Below are 21,988 nucleotides of genomic sequence, written 5' to 3'. Positions count from 1 at the left end.
GGTTTTTACAAGCATCATCATAGAAACTGTGGTATAGGGTTGTACTTTTCAACCAAAATTTTAAGTGCTCTCATGAAAACATCTGACCTCAATATGTTTTTCTCATGCAATGAGATGTTTTTAAATGAAAGCACTATGTCTGAACAGTGCAGTGCAAACATTTATATGCTGTAGTGCACTGCAAGTGTAATATTTGACATTAGGTCATCTGTGCATTATGGCTCTGTGACTGTTGTAAAGCCTATAATATACCCACTTTTTAAGTTGTGACGTCACATATACGGTTCCATGGCACAGTGTTGTGGTGTTGTGGTCAATTGTCATTTTTGCACATTCACCTTTTTGTGGAGAAGAAACACTTTATGGATACTATAGGGTTTAAAATGTACACACAGGTCAGTCCTTTTCTGTGCTGTCCATAAAAAGTGAACATTTTTGACAACAGTTCACAGGTTCCATCGTACTTCTTTTTCTTTAGGACCTGGTCTTACACGTGTACTTAGGGTGCAGTTACAAAAGGAGCTCACTTTCTTCTCTATGGGGTTAGACACATGGTTGGGTTGGGTCTTGGTTGGTGTAAGCACCTTCTGATTTTCTTCACCTATGTTCTTTTTTTATTTAGATTTTCCAATAAATTGCCTCAAACCTCGAAAAAGGGTGATAGTGACCCTTTTATGTTGCGGTGTGGAATGAACCTGCCGTAAGATAAGTCGAGACAAACTACCGTATTCTTATTCAGTAAACACGTGTTGCATGGCTAAACAGTCTCACATAGCTACTTGGCAAAAAAGTGGGTGCATTTATGAGGACATTTAAATCTTGTAGTCACCAAAATTAATACAAATACATCCCCACATCTTCCATCACGAGGGCAGTGACTAGGGACAGGGTGGCCTCGGAGAACGTCAGTCATAAAAATCCCCTTCTGACTCAGTATTGATGGCACTGGGGTTTTACCTCCAGACCCTCTCTGAGTCACCCTTTAATTGAGTCCACAGCTAAGAGGGGCGTTGTGCGCGGCCAGTGTCCTCAGCAAATGAAAAGTCTGTCAACAGCCGTACCTAGCGAGTGGCTTTGTGGTATCTGTGATCATAACGTGTCATAAAAATAGCCTGGAAAAAGCAATGTGCGTTGCCAGAACTTAGGGGACCATCTCTGGTGGCTTGATTGGTTCGGGCGCTGATAGGTCACTTTCCCTGCCTTATACTTTGGAGGTTTTTCTACCCTTAGTGATAGCAGAGTTAAAATGAGGGGGTGTTGAAGGCCGACCTACGGACTCTATCTGAGAGGCTATCAGGACACACGCCGAAGGGAAGAAAGGGAGAAGACAACGGCCCTTTCTTACTGCAGGTAAGTGATAATGTGTAATCTTGGGGAAAAAAATATTCATGGTAAATAAATGTAGGACGAGAGACCAAAAAGAAGCAAAAACTGAAAACACTGCAATATTATTTTGTATTTATTATTATTACTATGATTATTAGATTATTATTATTCTCCATGACTTTAATGAGTCAAAGAGTCCGGTGGTGGTTCTGGGTGATGGACGCGAACACGCAGGCTCTCTGTGTTACTCAGACATGAGTGACCACGTCTTGTCCTGTTTTTCATTTGTCTCAATGTCTGGCACATTTTATTTGTCAAAACACGACTTGCGGCTTCGGACCTTCAGGCCAGATTAAAAATTTTCAAATATTTAGATGTTCAAGAGACAAGAGGGAGGGGGGAGTGAGAGCAGATTTCATAACAGGTAAAGGAGAGGGTGATGTCACACCCACCCTTACAGGATTTTAGTGCATGGTGTGTGTGTGCGTGTGTGTGTGTGGATGGAGGGGTACACTGGCATATTTCACACTTGGTTGTAGCATGAACAGAAACAGAACGGCGCGCTGACCTTCCTGTCAATATTTCCATCTCCTCACTGCCTCCATCTCCAGCTCTTCCCCCGCCGCTGTAAGAAAACATCTGAAAAAAGTCTCAGTTGGCGCAGCAACGCGGTCGACGGGTCTCCAGGGTATTATGTCAATGTAAACCAACCTCGGACGTTCATTAAGGACAACATAAACATGCACGTTGCATCACTCATTCTCCCACTCCTTCCTTCCTCTTCCTTCCTGTTGACTTTTATGCCTCCATCAGAATGTCTACCAAAGGGATGGCCACATGGGCACAGGCCTAGCCCAACAAGTCAGCCATGACAGTCCCCCTCACACTGCCCTTGTCTCTCATTTTGCTTTCTACTCACTTTTGCTCTCTTCGTACCTTGTGGGGTAAGAATAAAAGCCCCGTTTCTTCTCTTGATGTTAAATTATGGATATGGCTTTTAGTGTTTGGTTCATTTTGCCTGTATTTCTTTCCAGAAAGATTGCCAATGCGATCAAAATGGAGCAGTACTGATAAGCTAATTGTTCAATAGTAATGAAAAAGAAATGTTTCAACTTTTTAAAGAGAGATTATGCAGGATGAGGAAAAGTTATTAACCATCTACATGTCAACCATCAAAACCTGTTTAATGGTCTCACAGACCACCACCATATAATTACTCCACTGTTGTCATGTTTTTAGTTGGAAGGTTGGAATCTTTTGGCTCCCAACTGCCCTCTAGTGTAATATACTGAAACATCTGATTAAAAGTTTGAAATGAAGTCTTTATTTGTGTAAGAACCTGGATGACCCTGCTGAGGTCCACCCTGATGTGCCCCTATCTCTCCATCATTCCCCTTTTCTGTGTTCCATCGTTCCACCTCACCAACATTTCTTTTTCCCCTGTAAATTAACCCTTAAGGAAGAAAGACTGTGAGCTAATAGTCTGGTCTGATTGAGTAGGTGTAAGGGGGCGATAGAGGAAGGGAGGAGAGAGGAGACGAAGGGGAAGGGGGTTGAAGGGGTGGGGAACAAGGAGGCATTTATAAGGGCCAAGCAACATAGTTTGAGGGAATATTCCCTGTATTAGAGAAAGTGAGGGAGTGGAGAGAGATCTTCAGAAGAGTGAACTTCTCCAGATTTCCAGATTTCTGCCTTCCAGCCTAAGGTGAGTGCACATAATCTGTACTGTATGGAACAAGCTTCAGGTCAGACATAAATGCAATATTTAAAAAAATTAGATTTTAAATAACTGCTAAAAACAGAACATTGAAGATAGCATTGAAAGTATATTGCATGTGCTGTCAGGTGACATTATGCACACTGTACTCTGACCTCAGTGCAGTTAGCTCATCGCACAGCACCAAGTTAATGCAGGGTGATGCTGTCAACGAATGCTAACGTCAGCTCTGCAGCATCAGGCTGCTGGTTACCCAGTGGAGAGGGCATGATGATGTGCAACTCCCTGGCATGCAAAGACCGGGTACTTTCCGTACCTCCCAGATCCTTGGTGGGCACATGCTGGGCTTTTTCCATACCTCCCAGCTCCCAGACGTGTTAAAAAAAAAAAGAGCTGCAGACGATGGTGTCAGCAGCCCCCACTCCACCACCTTTCCTGAAAAAAACACACCCCGTATTCTCTTAAAGCCTGACTGACTGAACTGTAACTGTGTGAAGGTGAGGGGGGGGGGTGATGTGATCGAGCACGAGCCAAAGGCCATAAAGAAAGCACGATGGGGCTGTTACTAGTGCCAACAACGGGCTCTTGCACACATCTTGTGGGCTTGTTTGTACAGGTGAACAACACAATTTTTACTGTCCGACTCCCGCTGCTGCCCTTCTGTGGGTCTCTTCCTTCACATTTCACCACACACCCCACTGGGTGATTCTCAGAAAAGTGGTCACAGCCTCATAAACAAAGTTATAGTACGTTGCCGCTAGCACACACATATTATATAAAAAAATAATCTTATTGTCATTGTTATATATGTTTAACATTTTAAAAACATTTTTAAGAACGTGGATTTGTGATGTCAATTTACACCATGTTGCAATCATGATAATAATAATCTCCTTTAAATAAATCTCACTTTTCATTGGGTTCCTTCTAAATAGCAAAACAAAAACGCTGGTTCTTGTGCAACTCTGATGCCTTATATATACCTCCAGCTACTAGAAAATCCTATTTATACTCGGGGTCATGGTATCTTTTCATTCATCATGTTATTACTTTTAAAATAACCTTAATGCAATTTAAAGTTAGTTTTAAATAAATTCTGCCTCTCAAAACCAGACTTTGTAAAGTACGAGCTGTTTCACACTGTTTTCATTGGCCTGAGGTTTCTGCCCGACATTCTTCAGGTTCACAGCTGCTGCTGTCTGGTTCAGCACCTGAGCCACAAAGCCAAAAAGGTGGCTGGCAGACCGTCCTCAAGTCCTTCAACATGGACCCGTACACACACACACACACACACTCACACACAAACCGACTTTTTCATCTGGGGTGAAAAATAGAAAGTTTATGGTAGTCTATTTACATATGTAGCAATGAAGGTGAAATACATGTTTTGTAAATGTTTTAGCATCTTAATTTGTGGGCACTGCTCTTGCAGATAGACCAAGATGAGGACCCTGCTGCAGTGCTGCACAGTGCTGTGTGTTGCCATCACGCTCACTGTTTGCTATGGTACGTGCCATCCCATCCTCTCTCCAACACACACATACACGCACCACTGAACACACCCTCGAATGCACTTTCAGTGCCAGTGTCAACTCCTCAGCAAAGTGCCAGCTTCAGCAGGTCCCCGACGAGGCCCACGCTTTTCTGTTTTTTTGTCAACTCAATGCCATCAAATCAGATCAGCCATGTTTTCCCCCTTGTTTTCTGTCTCCCTCTTGCAGATTCTCATGAAAGCAACGAGTCGTATGAAGGTAAAGGATCCCGAGTACGATAACACACTAATGGCTAAAATCATCTGCACATCAGCTATTATCTCTTTGCACTTCTGCCTTATCCAGATTTGTTTGTGAGTCCAAGCAGAGCCAACACTTTCATCAACCGGCCCCGAGGCCATAGCTACGGCTCGTCCAGCTCGTCCCGGGGCAGCACCTACAGCTACAGACGGTAGAAAAACATCAATTCCTGTTTTTCTTTCTTTCATCAGCAGACACACAAGTATTGTTAACCCTTTAATGCCTGAACCAAGAAATAATGAACATAATAATAAATAATAATAATAAAAAATAATCTTTAGTCTTTATTAGGCCCTATAACAAAAAAAATAATAATTTCCAAGTCACTTTTTTTGTTTGTATCGTATTTGAACCTTTGGGCATTACACATTCCAAGTATGTTTTTTTGTATCTTATTTCAAACAATCAAACATCATTGTGCTATGCATTGGGAGTATGGTTCCTATCTTCCACTTCGTCATCTGTCTCTAAGGTCCTCTGTGTCACTCAAATGACCATCAAGCAAGTTAACTTAGCATCTAGAAATTAGTCATTGCATGGATTTTTATCTGTAAATTGTGTAATTGATTTAAAACCCTGTATTGTGGACTATGGAAGTCCAATGCATAAAACATCCAGAAAAAATATCAAATGACCACTAAATCTCCCTTTATACCGGCTGTACGTGAGAATTGTTGTAGTGCAAAAGGTAGAAGACAAGCATCAGATAGTATGAAAATTGCTTTTATGCAAAGTTAAAATTAATGCAATGGGTCTCAGAAATGCACGTCTCAAATATGATATGCACGGCATTAAAAGGTCAAAGTTCACTCATTCTCCATTACCGCTGTATGCAAATTAGAACTGTGACATTAAAAATATATAATTTTTTTTATTAAATTTGTGCCATTAACACAGATGTTTTGTTAACTGTACACTTACACCTACATGCTAATATTTGAGGGTGGTCGTGTCTGCCATGCAGGCAGCACAGGAGCAGCAACCAATCACAGCCTGACACAATTCAGTTTGTCACCACCTTCAAAGTGAATGGGAAGTGTCTGTGTTGGCACCTTCACAACCTTCATGCAAAAGTATACAGTCACGGCCTGAGCCTCTTTCCCGTACTTGTAATAGCTTTATATCAAGCTTTAGTCTTAAGAACTAATCACAACTAAAACTTTTAAATAATTGTCAGTCATATTTTTAAACTGATATTGGTGGATTGGTTGGAGAGTGGATGTTTTGGGTGCTTTGTGATTTTGCATGATTGTCCCTCTACCCCCTTTGACAGGCCAGTGAAATCTCCAGTGGAAATTCGGTCAGAGATCTGTGAGGACTACTCTCCTTGTCGCCTTTTTGCCCATCGCTATGGATACCAGATGGCCTACCAGACATATTTTGGGAATCGACAACCTGTCGCCAATCCTCGCAGATTCTGAGCTTCTCATCCTAATTGCCTTTTAATCACCCTCACCATGCGTATTGTTAGTCTACAAGTAAGTCCTTAGAGTTTGATCACTGCAAACGAATGCGTCTGCTAGTTTCCTAAGTGTTAATGCAGTAAACGTGCACTTTTTGCACAAACACCATCATGAGCAGCTCAAGCTTTTGACGCATATTAATAAAAGTCATGCATATTGCACTGTAACATCAACTCAATTCACTATAATCCATCATTCCTGTTTTATTAAATGGAAATATATGTTCATGTATATTCATAAATAAACTATTAAGAAACATTTATTTCTTGTCCGCTTGTTTGTGAGATTTGGTTGAGCTGTTCATCTAATCAGCACCTGATTCTATATAAATAGTGGGCATTTCCCATTAATTCTCATTTCTCTAAAATGCCTGTATTTAAATGCCCTCCTACATCTCACAAAACACACTGACACACTGTAAGTTACTGGACTCGGTTAATTACTCTTAATTACACTGCCTCAATTTATTTAATTATCAGAATGCGTGTTTTATTAAATGCCACAAGGTCTTATTGGGTGTAGCCTTGTAGAAAATTCCTCATGAGTGTAAATCTTCTTGTGCAATAAAACCAGTTCTTAAGAAAAAGGACACTGTGTAGGCCAAGCGCAAAGAGAAATCCTGAAATAAGAAATCTTCTGGTATGTAACAAATATTCTTGAACTGTGCTGCCACGGTTCCACGATGAGACCACAAAACCAGACGGCGAAATTACACAGCATCTCGCCAAGGCCGCTGTCACGCCCGAAATAACCAGACACACCAGAAGAGAGATCATTGCTTGCATCCCATACAACATATGCTATAAGCCGAGGAGACAGGGATTTTGCTGTGAAAAGCTGTAGAATCTTCACCCAAAAAAAGGTACAGGAAACCTTGTTAAGGGGCTCTCGAGACGTCTTCAAGACGTGTGTCTGGGTCACAAAAGTTAAATAAAAATGAAAACACTGAATAGTCATTCCCTTGACACAATTTTTCTGCTTTTTTTTAGCTTTCTTGAGGCTAAAAATATCAAGACATGGGTAATGACATTATAAATAAGTTGTGAATAAATGCAAATATTCCATTCAGCCTTTATTCAAGGTTAATAATCTAAAAGGGATATATATATAATATATATAAGTGTAATTAAGAGTAATAAGAGTAATGACTAATTCACATATGTAAATTCATATCTGTAATATATATATATATGTATATATATATGTGTGTGTGTGTGTGTGTGTGTGTGTGTGTGTATATATATATATATACGTAATATATATATATATATTACGTATGTGAATTTAGTCAGCACAGATATTTAAATACACTTGGTAATGAAGCTAATGAGACTCTTTGAATGCTTGTAAATACTACATGGTTGCTTTTTCTTGTTATAGGAAATGGTTGCGGCGCCATCAGAGAAAGAAAACTCTCTAATTAAATTGTGCAATGTAATGAATGCTGGCGGCTGCATTGATGCTTCAATTACTTTCATATGTCCCTCCGTTGGTATATTTTGAGGTTCGAAAAGTGGAGGCGCATGGGCAGGTTGTAAAATTCGGACCTCGTGTGGCGAGCTGGTGCAACTGCATGTCTATTCTGCATCTCCTGCATATCATGAACATTCGCTCATCCTGAAAAAAAGAAAAAAGTGAAAGGGAAGTGATTGTCAACTTCACACTGCAGCAATGTGTCCTCAATGCACAGCGAAATGTGTCCTCTGCTCTTAACCGATCACCCCTGGTGAGCAGTGGGCAGCCAGTGTGTGGGGACGGTGCTTTGCTCAGTGGCACCTTGGCGGTTCGGAATTCGAACCCACAACCTTCTGATTACAGGGCCGCTTCCTTACCTGCTAGGCCATTACTGCCCCAAATCCTGTCCAGCTGACTGCAATGTTTTCCATTTTTAGAAGTAATGTGATTTTCAGTGTCTCCACGTTGAGTTTTTAGAACCTATTAGGTATGTAATGTACTTTATATTTCTATTTTAAATTTTTCGCATGTTGAAAATGTTGATGTAACTGTCCAAATCCAAAATTTGTGTGTGTGTTTGTGTGTGTCCAGTGGTAATTTTTTTCACTATGTGGGTGTATATCATTCCTCAACCAATCATATACCAAAGCAATCACAGCAGCCACACTATAAACTCTTTGTGTGTGCGTGTGTGCATCGTATTTGCTGGTCAAACTCTGTTGATTGTCCAGACTGAGACTAGACTACCAGGGAGAACAATGAAGACTTTTACCATCCTCATCCTCTGTGCTTTTGCTTACGTTTGTCTGTGTGAAGGTAAGTCAAGGCTGTGTAAATATATTTTTAAAAGGCATTTATATTTTTGAACAGACATATGTTATATAGAACATACTGGATGGTTATGGTGTAAAAACCTGCTGCTTCTCTCTGTAGGAGCAGTTGACTCCCCTGCCACCAAGTCAGACTCCCATGGTGACCAGGGTACATTATGAATAATAATATAGACGCAGCACTACAAATTTTTGTGTGGTTGAACACTATGGAATTTTCACATAATTGAGCATGCATTCATTTATTTATGATACTGTGACTACAGCTTCTATTCATCGACTGTGAAATTGTCTGTGAAATTGTCATGTGTGTTCAGATTTGTGCATTTGTGAATTTGTAAGGTGTATTTGTGAAGAAGGACCTGGCCTCAATCATCATGCGGCAGAAGCGAGCTGCCCCTGCTGACCCCACCAACCTCTCTGTGGCACAGTTGGAGAGGTAGGCAGTAATTTGGGGTGTCTGTGCCCCTCAGCTTGGGTCTGCCTCAAAACCACTGCACTTTCTACTGCCGTGCACAGCACCAGTAATGTCCACATCTGGTCCCATTTTATGGCAAGGGGTGTGTGCGGAAGGCCATGAAGACCCCCCTGTGCAGGACAGCTGAGTGTTGATGGTGACAGGGATGAATATACAAAGTGGTTGCAGTTCGAAGGCAGACTCCGTTTATTAATTAGATTTTAAAAAGCTTCAATAAATGTAGTATTTAAAATATAAATAATAAAATGTTAGTCAACCTCTAAAAATTGCTAATAAAACACTTTTCTCTCTTCTTTTTTTCGAATTCTCTTCTCAATCTTCATCTCAATACTCTCTATGAACTTGAGCCAGGCTTTATGGTCCTGGACCAAAGCATTTATAAATTACACAAACATTAAAACAGTTCATAATAAAGCATATTTTGCATTCATTAAATAATAAACTAATAAACATTTTACATATAAACAATAAACATTTACATTTTTACATAAACATTTGAATTGCACAATCATTAATTTTTAAATCATTTTAAATCTTTACCTATAACCACCACCTTGGTACCTTCTTAGCCCCGCCCTTCCCCAGCACTCAGGAAACTTTTAAAACTCCTTTACTAGAACTAAACAATGTCAGCTTGTTTTTAGCTGGCCGGTCTAAATACAAAACTAACATATTGTTCAATAGTTCCGGTAACCACCAATACTTACCATGTCATGGCTGCTCAGAGTGTCGTTACTGGTAACAGGCCTTAGCTCTGTCACAGGGTGTTATATGTAATATTAAAATGAGACATTGTAATGATTCCCTTGTGTTTTTCCTCCAGCCTGAGGGAAGTGTGTGAGGCCGACCTGGGTTGTGAACACATGATGGACGTCTCTGGAATCATCGCTGCCTACACTGCCTACTACGGACCAATTCCTTATTAGACGTCTGTCATCGTTACCATCTATGCCAATTCCTGTAGGGAACTTGTATCCATTTAAAGAAATTACGTTGGGCATAGATATTTTGCAAGTGTCAAATCTGAAGGTTCATTGAAAAGTAAAAAAAAATAAGCTATAATTACAAAATGAAGCTATTAACAATTATGAGTGTGTCGACAGTTAGTAGATATTAGTTAAGCAACAATAAAAATACAAAATATTACAAACTTAAAGGTTTTTTTCTTCAAATGATGCAAAACTTTTCAGTCATGTAGTGATAAAGGTGTAGTGATTATCATTGAGATACACTACAGCACAGCACACGGTGACACAAATGTGTCCTCTGCGATTAACCATCACATTAGTGAGCAGTGGGCAGCCATGACAGGCGCACAGGGAGCAGTGTGTGGAGACGGTGCTTTGCTCAGTGACACCTTGGCGGTTCCTATTTTATTCATATTAACTCATATTGTGATGAATTTGTCAAATAAGTAATCATTTCATGTTATGCACATCTACTTACATTGTCTTAGAGACATGACATTCTGACACTGACTTACAAAACAACTACATTTACATTTATGGCATTTAGCAGACACCCTTATCTGGTGCATCTCACAATCAGTAGTTACAGGGACAGTACCCCTGCGGACACTAAATGTCTTGCTCAGGGACACAACGGGGTTAAGTGGGGTTTAAACCTGTGATGTTGAGATCTTCCAGTTCACAGGCGAGTGTGTTGCCCACTTGTTAATAAATACCACATCACATGACACAGAATATTGAAGGAATTCTATTAAACAGCAGCATGCATTAATTTTTCAAATACACAGCAACCATTTCATTCTCATAGTCATAAAATGTACACATTTCTTCTATCTCTCAGACCAAAAAAATCAAACTACAAGACAAAATGTCCCCATCATTCTATTTATATACCTCAACACCCACAATATTAAATCTGTAATTTTCTCTCTAAAGTATATAATTTTCTGTCTTGCTGTCTGTGTGATTCTTGCAATGAACAAAAGAATACACTAATATGTCATTATTTTCCCTATAAATGGGATATTAATTTAGACTTGAATATCGTGTCTGTGTCTCCTTGTCAAAGGCTGACAATAAACTATGGTCATAAAAAAACTTCCATATTCATGAGTTCTGATCGGAGCACCACGTGACAAACGACGCCCTCTACCGGAAACACGTTTCCCCCTACTTCCGGCAATGGCGGCAAAAATGGCGGCCCATGAGATCTGTCATGTATACGCTACATTTGGTCTTGCATAAAGATAAACACGGAAAGAATCGGGCGCATTGAAATATAAATTACGCCTCTTGCGTAGGAGCAGACGGAAGGGCTCCTTACTTGCACCCGTTTTCTTCCGCAGCGAGGTAAGCTGGATAGTTTTTTTTCCATTAGCCTAGCTAATGCTAACGACTGTGCTGCGTTTTCGACCAGTCGTCTTGCGAACTGCTTTGTATTTGAATCGAGGGTTTTAGCTGACGTGATGCATAAAGCACACCTGGCTGCGTTTATTGCCCTAAACCCATAGTATTTAGCTTGTTCGGGCAACGAGTTTTTTCGGTCACCTTTGCAAGCTGTAGCTTCGTCTGCAGCCTGCGCGGAGGGGGACTGGCATTGAATTGCGTTTTTTTACTCATCGGTGCATAATGAACTATATTAATTTCTTTTTAACTATCTATGCTTAAATTTCCATATTTAGCTAGAAAGGATAGTGATTTTCGTTCCTCTAGCGCAGTTACTGCAACCTGGCACCAAAATCATTTATTAAGTTCTCCTCTTTAAAATGTCTGCTTACAGGTAAAGGAAGCCTGTTGTCACCATGGGGCGACGTTCCACTTCATCCACCAAGAGTGGGAAATTCATGAATCCCACTGATCAAGCCAGTGAGTTGCTGTTTTTTTTGCTGTTGTCATTATTCTGTTTAGAGCTATAAATGTGATCAGTTAAATACTTGGTCCGTAAATACGTTCAGGTCTGTCAACGTTTTCTTCTTTCATTTCAGGAAAGGAGGCTCGAAAGCGGGAACTTAAAAAGGTATGCATGTCTGCATGTGTAGTACAAGTGAAACAGATTCTCTTTTCTGTGCCATTTCGTCTGATCCCTCTCTGCTGTGTTACAGAACAAGAAGCAGAGAATGATGGTGCGGGCAGCTGTCCTGAAGATGAAGGACCCCAGGCAGATCATCAGAGATATGGAGAAGTTGGATGAGATGGGTGAGCTTTAAAGTGTAATAGATGGCTGTGTGAGCATGGTGCAATAGAAGCTCATGGTCTCTCTGACTCATGCATTTTTGTGTGGGAATCAGAGTTCAACCCAGTGCAGCAGCCCCTGCTGAATGAGAAGGTGCTTCGTGATAAGAGGAAGAAACTGAGAGAGACGTTTGAGCGCATAGTGCGTCTGTATGAGAGAGAGAACCCTGAAACCTACAAAGAGCTGCGAAAACTGGAACTGGACTATGAGACCAAACGTGGACAGCTCTCTCTTTATTTCGACTCTGTGAAGGTTTGTGCCTTTTATGCTGTATGCTATGCAGATGGATGTTTTTCCAGCACCTTGCAGCTCAGAGGGGTAACCAAATGGTGTTCTGCACACACCGTTACAGAATGCAGAGTCTGTAGAAGTAGACAGCATCCCTTTACCCGAGATGCCCCACGCGCCCTCCAGCATTCACATCCAGGACATCCCCTTACCTGGTGCCCAGCCTCCTTCCATACTCAAGAAGAGTTCCTCTTTTGGGTAAGCCTTTCTTTTGTACTTTAACAGTGTGTAATAGGATAATTGTTTGTAGGGACGACATCGAGTTTGATAAAGATGTCATGAAAGACGTGGGCATTTTTTTGTATGGAATATGACATAAAGGCAAAGCTGTTTATTGTGTCAGGAAAAATGTGAATCGCCTCTCCCTAATTAAACCTGTTAACACACAGATATTACTAGCAGTACTTCTAGAAATCACACACTCCATAAATCTCTAATTTCAGCAAAGGCACCTTCACATCTGCAGCACCTACATCCGCTGCACTTGCGGGCGTGCCTCGGCTTCCACCTGGCAAGAAACCCCCAGGTCCGCCTCCTGGACCCCCACCTCCACAGGTCCTTCAGCTTTACTCACGTAGAGGCATGCAGTACAGACGAGATTCAGGTACACAACAGTCCGTGCAGATCTGATTATGGGAGCAGTTCAATTGACATTAAAACATTTTTTTGTTATATATATCAATAGTTGTAGGTTATTAATATTTTTTTTTTTGCAATGTCTTTGCTCCACACAAAAACAGATCAAGCTGACCAGCTGTCAGACTCAGAAGCTATGGACACCGGAGGAGTCAGGGACAGTGGGAGTGAAAGTGATGGAGAAGGAAACGACAGAGATGACTATGAGGATGCCTCAGATGATGACAGTGATGGAGAGGGGGATATCACTGGTGAGGAGAGGCGGAGGAGTGATCGGCATGATGACCGCGACAGAGATAGGGAGGATGAGCGAGAAAGAGGTGAGAATGGGGCTTAGAATTTTTCCTTCATAATACAGTTTATGAACACATATACCATAAATTCCAGACTAAAGAGTGTGTTCCTATGTAAGCCGCTCCTACTAATTTTTAAAATAAAAAAGAAATTGTACCTACATAAGCCACAGGTGTCCCCCGTTGGTTTTTAAAACTTAAATGTAATATCCACAACTACATACAAACTACCTTTTTTCAGATCAGTGCTTTAAGGGTCCCTATTATGATTTTTTTATTTTTTTTTGGCTTGTATATAGGTCTTAGTGGTCCCCCAATACCATATCTGATCCGAAAATCAGCCATGGTGCAGAATTACGGCCACTTTGAGCCAGTCCCACAATGAGATTTCCCCAGGACATGACATTTCAGTGTGTGTAGAGGCAGGATGAGGAGGAGAGAGGCCTATAGAAGTGAGCAGGCATTTGCATCAACACCATTCACCAACCACAATGTGTGTGGTTGGTGAAATTCTCTGGGCAAACAAAGTATAAGAAACATCTCCCCTTATGATTTCCTATGGGGCCGAATTCCAGATCAAACCACCTGAGCTGTTGCTCTCTGAATGGCGAAGCAGAATGACCACAGCATGCTTTATACATATCGCCATTTCTAACCACCGCAGGGCCGTAGACAGGCTAGATGAGCTCATATTCATGTTAATTCATCTCACAAAGTGAAATTTTCATGTGGGTATACTCCTGAGTGGAGGGTAGAGTTGTAGACTGAATTAATGAGTGGGGGAAAAAGACAACAGAGACCATATGCATGCATCTTATGTTTTTTACTCAGACATCAGACCACAGCAATCAAACCCAGTCCTCAGTCTAACACAACTCAATGGATCGCTGAGTGCTTATCCTGTCTGAAGACAGTGTGCTGGCCAGGTTAAATGTATAGAAATTTATGAATTGGCTGCAACATTGTAAAAGCCGCAGTTCTCAATGTGTGAGAGAAATTTACTGTAATTGACTTGCAGCGCTTCTTGCTAATTGAATTCTTTTATATTTTGTTCATGAAAAAATAGGGTTGTCTAACTTTTCATTCATTTCATTAATAAAGTAATTAAAGCAAGGTTAATTATTACTGTATTATACTGCCTGCTTTCGGACAAAAGGTGGGGGGTTCCCCCCTTCACCAGAATATGCATATACTCCTATATACTCCACTTTCATAAATAAAAAAAACCTGCATTATCAACAAATCATCTCTTCAGAAGTCACCTTTTAATGACTGAATCAAGTTCTACAAAGACCCTTCTTAACCATTATAATGTAGTTAAATTTTTTCTTATTTTTGTTCTGCCCAGGACGTAGTGTTCGTTTTGCAGACATGCCGGCACTCTCTCATCATGAGAAGAAGAAGAAGAGGTTGGTAAAGAAGAAGGCTAAGGCAATCACACCACTGCAAGCAATGATGCTTCGTATGGCTGGTGAGTTCACGGTGTCTCCAAATCAGTGACAGAAAAATCAGAACCACCAACAGAATATATTAATAATCTTTTTCTTTTTTTTTTCCCCAGGTCAGTCCGTGCCAGAGGAAGAGGAAGACGAGGAGGATGAAGAGTACTCAGAATCTGAGGAGTCTGATACAGAGGACATGTCTGCACCTGGAGACATCCAGTCTGCTCTTCCAGTGGCAAATGCCAGACTGCCACCTCCTTCAGCGCCGATGGGAGCGCAGCCGCCTCCTCCACACATGCAGGCTCCTCCAGTCACTGGGCCTCCACCGTTAGGTCCCCCTCCAGCCCCTCCAATGAGGCCACCAGGCCCACCATCTGGCCCACCTCCTGGTCCACCACCAGGTAAAAGTGCCTGACTGTCTTAAATATATTATAATGTAATTTTTTGCGGAATTGTAATGTAATCCATCTTGTCACCTTTTCAAATGTGTCCAGGGGCACCCCCGTTCCTGAGGCCCCCTGGTATGCCAGCTGGTCTGAGGGGGCCAATGCCGCGCATGCTTCCTCCTGGGCCACCACCGGGTCGTCCCCCGGGCCCCCCACCTGGCCCTCCTCCCGGCCTGCCTCCAGGTCCCCCACCCAGGGGACCACCACCGAGACTCCCTCCACCAGCCCCACCAGGTTTGTGTTTTGAGACAGATGTCCTTGACAAATTTTATAACTGTTTGGTGAAGAATATAAATGTGAAATGTCATGTTATCTGTTGAGCCACCATGACTCCTAATTGCTGGTTCAGTTTCATTGCATTACAGGAATGTTGGTATCATATACGTTTCTTTTTTCAACAGGTATTCCACCACCACTACCCCGAGCAGGACCTCCACGCCCAATGGCCCCTCCCCTTTCTCTCTTTCCCCCTCCACTCAATCCCAATGTCCTCAGTGCCCCTCCAAGCATTGTCCACCGTCAGAAGTCCACCTCCTCAACCCCTGAAGGCACTCAGAACGCCTCCAGTGCTCCTTCTATGCTCCCTCCTCCCTCCATGCCTATGCCCATGCGTCCCGGTGTCATGCAGATGCCGCCTCCTCCAGGCACCAGTGCTGCAGGCAATCCTCATGCACCTACCATTGAGAAGCGTGCAAACCTTACCTCTGCGGGGGTTGGTGCAGGGCAAGCAGCTGGGGCTGGAGGTGCCACAATCTCAGCCAAACCCCAGATCATCAACCCCAAGACCGAAGTCACACGCTTTGTTCCAACAGCACTCCGGGTGCGAAGAGACAAGGGAGCCGTTGGAGGGCCGCTTGAAAAGGGTGCCAGAAGAGGGGATGAGTTTGCAGGAGGGTTGGTGCAGAAACAGGTGATGTCGGTACCCACCTCCTCTGCAAACCCCATGCAGATGATTTCTGCCCAAGGTAGCCAGCCTAACATGAAAACCAAGGACCAGGTGTATGAGGCGTTCATGAGAGAGATGGAAGGACTCCTCTGAGGCTCGGGTGATCAAAATAGAAATGCTTATCATGAAGTTGGGGATTAAATGATACAGTGTTCAAGGTAATGGCACTCAAGTTCATTTAAGTCACTTTGCAAAAACTGTTTTAGCAAATGCAGCTCCCTGGCAAAAGAGCTTTCAACCTAAGACCGATTTCATTTTAAATTGTACAGCGCTGAAAGACTAGTCAAGACTTTCTTGTTTTGTCCTTTGAATTTCTTTAGCCCATGTCATTTTTTTTTATATATTTGATTTTTTTTCTGTTTGGTTTAAGTAAAGTTGTGGGAGTTTCAAGTTGAGGGATGTAATGTATGTAGTTTGTTAAAGTGTTGAAAGTGCTCATCAAAACACTGAATAAACACTTGAAACATAGAATATGTTGCTTGTGGTGGTTTTTATTAAACGCCGTCATGTATGGAGACACCATTTCCCACAAGTCTGTTTGTCTGTACCGTCATTTCCGGTCCTGCGCGCTGAGCCCCAAATCAGCACGGGGGCTGAGCAAGCATGGCAGACGCAACGGAGAAAACTGACGAGACGAACAGCAAAAATGTGGTAAACAGTGAAAGTGAGGTTGAGGAGGAACCGGACAAAAACGCCACAGAGAGTCTGGACCGCAATGGAGACGAAATCGAAGAACCGTCAAAGACGTTCAAAGAGCTGGTAATCTTAAAATATCTCCGTCTGTGCGCGATGCTGTTTTTAATGTTAGGCTTAAGACTTTTTCCAATGTTGCGAGCGGTTTATGGCTGCTATGTAATTGCTGACAAAACAGCATTGAAACGGTTGTTTATTTAGAGAGTTATCTTCGCCAGAAAACCGGCTGTTGTGACGTCACCATTGAATCACGTGGACTCTCTGGGCGTAAGGTTTGGTAACACATGGATCTGTGGTTACAGGGGGTAACAGAAGTGTTGTGTGAAGCCTGTGATCAGCTGGGATGGAAGAGTCCGACCAAGATCCAAGTGGAAGCTTTACCTGTGGCTCTGCAAGGTGAGACCTCATAACATTGGTTAAAAATGTTCACATATGTTGTCCAAAGAAACTAGATTCAACAAAGTGCAGCAATGAAAGCTGATGTGCATGCATGATCATGCCTGTGAACGGGTAAGGAAGTACACTTGTAACTGGAGGGTTGCGAGTTCCAATCCTGAACACTCAAGGTACCACTGAGGTGCCACTTAGCCGGGTACCGTCCCCACACAGTGCTCCCTGGGCGCTTTCATGGCTGCCCACTGCTCACTAAGGGTGTTGAGTTAAGCATATTTTGTTGTGTTCACCGTATGCTGTCCTTGCTGTAATGCACAACTTTCTCAAATTGTCCCACACCACCTCACCGCTAATGGCTCCCAGTAGCTGCCCAAATCAGATTCAAATACTGATGCTGGCCTACAAAACCAAACATGGGGTTTCACCAGCCTCCCTCAGAGTCCGCAGAGTACTGCTCGCCTGGTCCCTCCACCGTTGAAGGTACGAGGAAGACATTCATCAAGACTCTTCTCTGCCTTGGCCCCTAGGTGGTGGAATGATTTTGAGGTCAGAACAGCAAAGTCGCTGAGTATTTTCAAATGGCAGCTTAAGACAACCCTCTTTAGAGAATGCTTGTAACTTTCTTGTAGTCTGATTTATGCAAGTAAAAACTACAACAAATTGAATCAAAAGATTCTATTTATGGTTTGAGCCCTAGTGAACCAGAACCGATTACTTCATTGATTGCACGTTGTAAATCGCTATGGATAAGGCCGTCTGCCAAATGCCACAAATGTAAATGTGCTGTGTATCACAATGACAAAAACAGACGCTTGCCCTTTCCTTGTCTCATTCTTCTCAGGACGGGATGTTATTGGCCTGGCAGAGACGGGCTCGGGAAAGACCGGTGCCTTTGCACTGCCCATCCTCCAGTCACTCCTGTCTTCTGCACAGAGGCTCCACTCACTGGTACTTACGCCCACCAGGGAATTGGCCTTCCAGATTGCTGAGCAATTTGAGGCCTTGGGCTCCAGCATAGGTGTCAAGACAGGTAAACACAGATGAGCAATATCTGCACATATATTATTGCCTCATCAGTATTTATTTTGTCACAAGGTTGAATTTGGAAAATAACATGTATTGGCATACCTATATTTAGCATTTGTGCAATAAACTAATAATAATATTGCTCTTTTGTATGTCTGTTGTTTTGATTAATTGGCTGGCCTCTAACTGTTTGCTGTAGCTGTCATTGTTGGAGGCATTGACATGATGTCTCAGTCTCTGGTGCTGGCCAAGAAACCCCATATTATAATCGGTGAGTACAGTTATCAGTATGTATTGTTTGAAAGGTTTATGTGTCCTAAAATACAGAGTTCTTTCCTCTTTTTCAGCCACACCAGGAAGGTTGATAGACCACCTGGAAAACACAAAGGGTTTCAACCTGCGAGCTCTGAAGTTTCTGGTGATGGATGAGGCAGACCGTATTCTCAACATGGATTTTGAGTCTGAGGTGAACACCTCATGAAAATACCCTCGAAGTTTCAGGAAACTTACTCGCAATCGAAGGGTTGCATGTTGAAAGTCCTGAACCGCCAAGGTTCCACTGAGGTCCCCTTGAGTAAGGTACCATCCCCACACACTGCTCGCTGAGGATGATGGGTGACAGAGGACACATTTTCTTGTGTGCACCGTGTGCTGTGTAAAACAATCACTTTACAGTCACAGCCGTTATCAGACAACCTTATCCAGAGCAATTTACATTCAGTTGTTACAGTTACTTTCACCCTGGACCAACTGAGGGTTAAGTCTCTTGCTCAGGGACACAATGGTAGTAAGTGGGGTTTGAACCTGTGACCTTGCGGTCTGCTGGCTCATACACACTAGGCTCCTGCAACCACTGTCACTTTTCTATAACATTTTTGCTCTGCTCTCTCAGGTTGATAAGATATTGAAGGTCATTCCAAGGGACAGACGCACATTTTTGTTCTCTGCCACCATGACTAAAAAGGTACCGTCCTGTACAGAACCTGAGCACATTAATGTTTCTGGAAAATGTGTTCATATGTATTTCTAATGTGTGTCTGAGGTCAGCGTGAGACCAAGTTTTTCCTTGATATTGCTCATGGCCTTTTGTAGGTCCAGAAACTGCAGCGTGCAGCTCTGAAGGATCCAGTCAAGTGTGCCGTGTCTACTAAATACGCAACAGTGGACAAGTTACAGCAGTACTACATATTCATACCGGCCAAATATAAGGTAAGCTGCAGTGTGCTCTGTGTGATTTAATCATGACATTGGCCAACACGTTTATACGCTTACAAGTTGGCTGGCGAAGCAATGCACCCACATTTCAGTTAGGCAGATCAGTTTTAAGTATTACATCAAGCTTTTATGGCAGTTCATCAGTTAATTAGTGGCATATTTTGCCAACAATTGATTAATTTGTTTGATTTATACATTTATATAAATTTAATTCCTGTGCCTTTTCTCTTTCAGGACTGCTACTTGGTGTCCATTCTGAATGAGTTGGCTGGAAACGCTTTCATGGTCTTCTGCAGCACCTGCAACAATGCCCAGCGGGTGGCGCTGATGCTGCGGAACTTAGGGATCACCGCTATACCGCTGCATGGGCATATGAGTCAGGTAAATAATGGCATTAGTCACACATGGCTTGCGATAAGTCTCATTTTTCTTTTGCTGTTTAATGCTGTATTCTGTCTTCCAGAACAAACGTTTGGGAGCGCTGAATAAATTCAAGTCCAAGTCCCGCTCCGTGCTTCTGGCCACAGATGTAGCATCACGAGGGTTGGACATTCCACACGTGGACTGTGTCATAAACTTCGACATCCCGACTCACTCCAAGGTACAAGGGATCTACAAATGCAGGGGGCACATTTATTACATCGAAAGATGTTTGAAAGATTCGAGAGATTCTAATGGTTTGCCTCCTTAAAACCTCCTTTCACAGGACTACATCCACAGAGTGGGAAGAACTGCTAGGGCGGGGCGGTCTGGAAAATCCATCACTTTTGTCACACAGTGAGTCTTTATCCTGTGACATAATGATGAATTGACAGTTTTTCACTTTTTAAGTTAACGTGTGAAATCTTTTCTAGATACGATGTAGAGCTTTTCCAGCGAATAGAAAGTCTCATTGGGAAGAAGCTGCCTGCCTTCCCAACACAAGAAGAAGAAGTGATGATGTTGGTGGAGCGTGTGAGCGAGGCGCAGAGATTTGCCAGGATTGTAAGTTCCATTTTTTAGAACTGAGAAGTTCAGCGAAGGCTAGTTCATGTACAAAATTTGCAGCTACGCAATACAAGCATGACAGTTCCAGAGTTTGCATGAGACTGATAATGTGCTCTTCAAATAGTTAAACCAAGTGTGCCCAGGATTGGTCTTTGTGAGTTTACTTAATGATTTTTTTTTTTTTTGTAATAAATGATTTTTTTTTTTTTTTACTTTTAAAGGAGATGAAAGAGCAAGGAGAGAAGAGGAAAAGGCCACGAGATGAAGATGACAGAGGGGACGACACCGAGCAGTCCAGCGGCGTCAGGAAAAACGTGAAGGGAGGGAAATTCACCGGCGGAGGGAGGGGGAAAGGACGAGGAGGTGGAGGAGCCAAGAGGGGGCGCTAGACCTTCATTTATACCGAATTGCCTCATAAGTGTTGTACATATATAATGTCCTCGAATTTAAACACAGAATAACTTTTTGTGTATGATCTGAGAGTTTTTGAAATGCTTTGTACGTCCCTTTCCTACACACACACACATACTCTGGCCCACTGTTTCCGCAACATTGGCTAAAAGAACAGTCCACACTTTGCAATAAATGTGTTAAAAATACTACGTTTCAATTATTAAATGAGTGCAACACTCTCTGTACTGTAGCATGTCATTTTTTGAGAGCGCACATGGTTCGAATGTTAATTCTGCTCATTGTGCGGAAGAGTTTTTGCCCCCAGGACGCTCCAGTTTTGATGGATGGAGCTTGTGGGCGGCAGCTCTCTGCCTACCGCAGACTGTTTACATTTGCAGTATTTATCAGACGCCCTTATCCAAGGCGACTTACAATCAGTAGTAACAGGGACAGTCCCCCCCTGGAGACACTTAGGGTTAAGTGTCTTGCTCAGGGACACAATGGTAGTAAGTGGGACTTGAACCTGGGTCTTCTGCTTCATTGGTGAGTGTGTTACTCACTAGGCTACTACCACCCTACTACTGTTTGTAACTGTTTGTTATTATTAATATATTTATTGCACGTTGATGACAAAATACTGTTTACAAAATAAATCAATACTTGACAGATATATGAAAAAAAGAAAAAAAAATTAAAAGTAAAGTAATAATATTATAGAAATAATACTGATTGGGAGGGGGCTCAGTCTGTTGACACAGAAGAAAGAACTGAAGAAGGTTATGAAGGATTGCAACTTGTTTGCAAATGTTACAGAGTTACCGCTCACTGAATATCTAACGTCCTCTGGCTTTAGAAATGAGAATGAGCAGAAAAGGAGAAAAAGCCAGGACATCCAGCTGCTTTGAGGCATACTGATACTTTTCTTCTGGGATCCCAAATATGGCAATATCAGGAGAAAATGACACGG

General features: G+C 42.3%; 4 protein-coding genes across 5 annotated transcripts; all 4 read left to right on the top strand.

The window, feature by feature from the left end:
- The first annotated feature begins 1,203 nt into the window (after positions 1–1,203).
- On the top strand, positions 1,204–6,561 carry LOC114794257 (matrix Gla protein-like). Of its 2 annotated transcripts, none has more exons than XM_028986687.1 (5): positions 1,204–1,350; positions 4,476–4,549; positions 4,765–4,794; positions 4,882–4,987; positions 6,110–6,561. In XM_028986687.1, the coding sequence occupies exons 2-5, from the start codon at positions 4,486–4,488 to the stop codon at positions 6,255–6,257; spliced, it is 348 nt and encodes a 115-aa protein (XP_028842520.1). In that variant the 5' UTR covers positions 1,204–1,350; positions 4,476–4,485; the 3' UTR covers positions 6,258–6,561. The 2 variants fall into 2 exon arrangements, with proteins under 2 accessions (XP_028842520.1, XP_028842519.1); XM_028986686.1 differs by lacking the exon at positions 1,204–1,350 and adding an exon at positions 2,944–3,031.
- Positions 6,562–8,417: 1,856 nt separating this feature from the next.
- LOC114794544 (osteocalcin-like) lies at positions 8,418–10,212 on the top strand. The gene is made up of 4 exons (XM_028987175.1): positions 8,418–8,570; positions 8,688–8,735; positions 8,927–9,023; positions 9,886–10,212. The coding sequence occupies exons 1-4, from the start codon at positions 8,513–8,515 to the stop codon at positions 9,986–9,988; spliced, it is 306 nt and encodes a 101-aa protein (XP_028843008.1). The 5' UTR covers positions 8,418–8,512; the 3' UTR covers positions 9,989–10,212.
- A 963-nt stretch (positions 10,213–11,175) lies between these two features.
- wbp11 (WW domain binding protein 11) lies at positions 11,176–16,768 on the top strand. Its single transcript, XM_028987039.1, has 12 exons — positions 11,176–11,380; positions 11,811–11,896; positions 12,016–12,047; positions 12,133–12,226; positions 12,319–12,515; positions 12,616–12,749; positions 12,995–13,155; positions 13,292–13,507; positions 14,829–14,951; positions 15,042–15,323; positions 15,417–15,602; positions 15,770–16,768. Exons 2-12 carry the CDS (start codon positions 11,833–11,835, stop codon positions 16,405–16,407), a joined length of 2,127 nt encoding a protein of 708 aa, XP_028842872.1. The 5' UTR covers positions 11,176–11,380; positions 11,811–11,832; the 3' UTR covers positions 16,408–16,768.
- Positions 16,769–16,897: 129 nt separating this feature from the next.
- ddx47 (DEAD (Asp-Glu-Ala-Asp) box polypeptide 47) lies at positions 16,898–21,266 on the top strand. Its single transcript, XM_028987063.1, has 12 exons — positions 16,898–17,073; positions 17,310–17,403; positions 18,242–18,430; positions 18,626–18,697; positions 18,774–18,892; positions 19,319–19,390; positions 19,519–19,635; positions 19,876–20,022; positions 20,105–20,242; positions 20,348–20,418; positions 20,496–20,625; positions 20,850–21,266. The coding sequence occupies exons 1-12, from the start codon at positions 16,918–16,920 to the stop codon at positions 21,015–21,017; spliced, it is 1,473 nt and encodes a 490-aa protein (XP_028842896.1). The 5' UTR covers positions 16,898–16,917; the 3' UTR covers positions 21,018–21,266.
- Positions 21,267–21,988: the final 722 nt, after the last annotated feature.

This window comes from Denticeps clupeoides, chromosome 7, assembly GCF_900700375.1.
Source record: "Denticeps clupeoides chromosome 7, fDenClu1.1, whole genome shotgun sequence".
NCBI lineage: Eukaryota > Metazoa > Chordata > Actinopteri > Clupeiformes > Denticipitidae > Denticeps > Denticeps clupeoides.
This window is presented reverse-complemented; position numbering and strand designations above follow the sequence as displayed.

Bases quoted from the DNA above. Each gene is read 5' to 3' on its own strand.
- LOC114794257 (XM_028986687.1), top strand. From the start codon at position 4,486: ATGAGGACCCTGCTGCAGTGCTGCACAGTGCTGTGTGTTGCCATCACG. The intron at 4,795-4,881 runs GTAAAGGATCCC...TGCCTTATCCAG, and splicing joins AAGCAACGAGTCGTATGAAG to ATTTGTTTGTGAGTCCAAGC. The intron at 4,988-6,109 runs GTAGAAAAACAT...CCCCTTTGACAG, and splicing joins AGCACCTACAGCTACAGACG to GCCAGTGAAATCTCCAGTGG.
- LOC114794544 (XM_028987175.1), top strand. From the start codon at position 8,513: ATGAAGACTTTTACCATCCTCATCCTCTGTGCTTTTGCTTACGTTTGT. The intron at 8,571-8,687 runs GTAAGTCAAGGC...TTCTCTCTGTAG, and splicing joins TTACGTTTGTCTGTGTGAAG to GAGCAGTTGACTCCCCTGCC. The intron at 8,736-8,926 runs GTACATTATGAA...TGAATTTGTAAG, and splicing joins AGACTCCCATGGTGACCAGG to GTGTATTTGTGAAGAAGGAC.
- wbp11 (XM_028987039.1), top strand. From the start codon at position 11,833: ATGGGGCGACGTTCCACTTCATCCACCAAGAGTGGGAAATTCATGAAT. The intron at 12,048-12,132 runs GTATGCATGTCT...GCTGTGTTACAG, and splicing joins GAAAGCGGGAACTTAAAAAG to AACAAGAAGCAGAGAATGAT. The intron at 12,227-12,318 runs GTGAGCTTTAAA...TGTGGGAATCAG, and splicing joins GGAGAAGTTGGATGAGATGG to AGTTCAACCCAGTGCAGCAG.
- ddx47 (XM_028987063.1), top strand. From the start codon at position 16,918: ATGGCAGACGCAACGGAGAAAACTGACGAGACGAACAGCAAAAATGTG. The intron at 18,698-18,773 runs GTGAGTACAGTT...CCTCTTTTTCAG, and splicing joins GAAACCCCATATTATAATCG to CCACACCAGGAAGGTTGATA. The intron at 19,391-19,518 runs GTACCGTCCTGT...GGCCTTTTGTAG, and splicing joins CTGCCACCATGACTAAAAAG to GTCCAGAAACTGCAGCGTGC.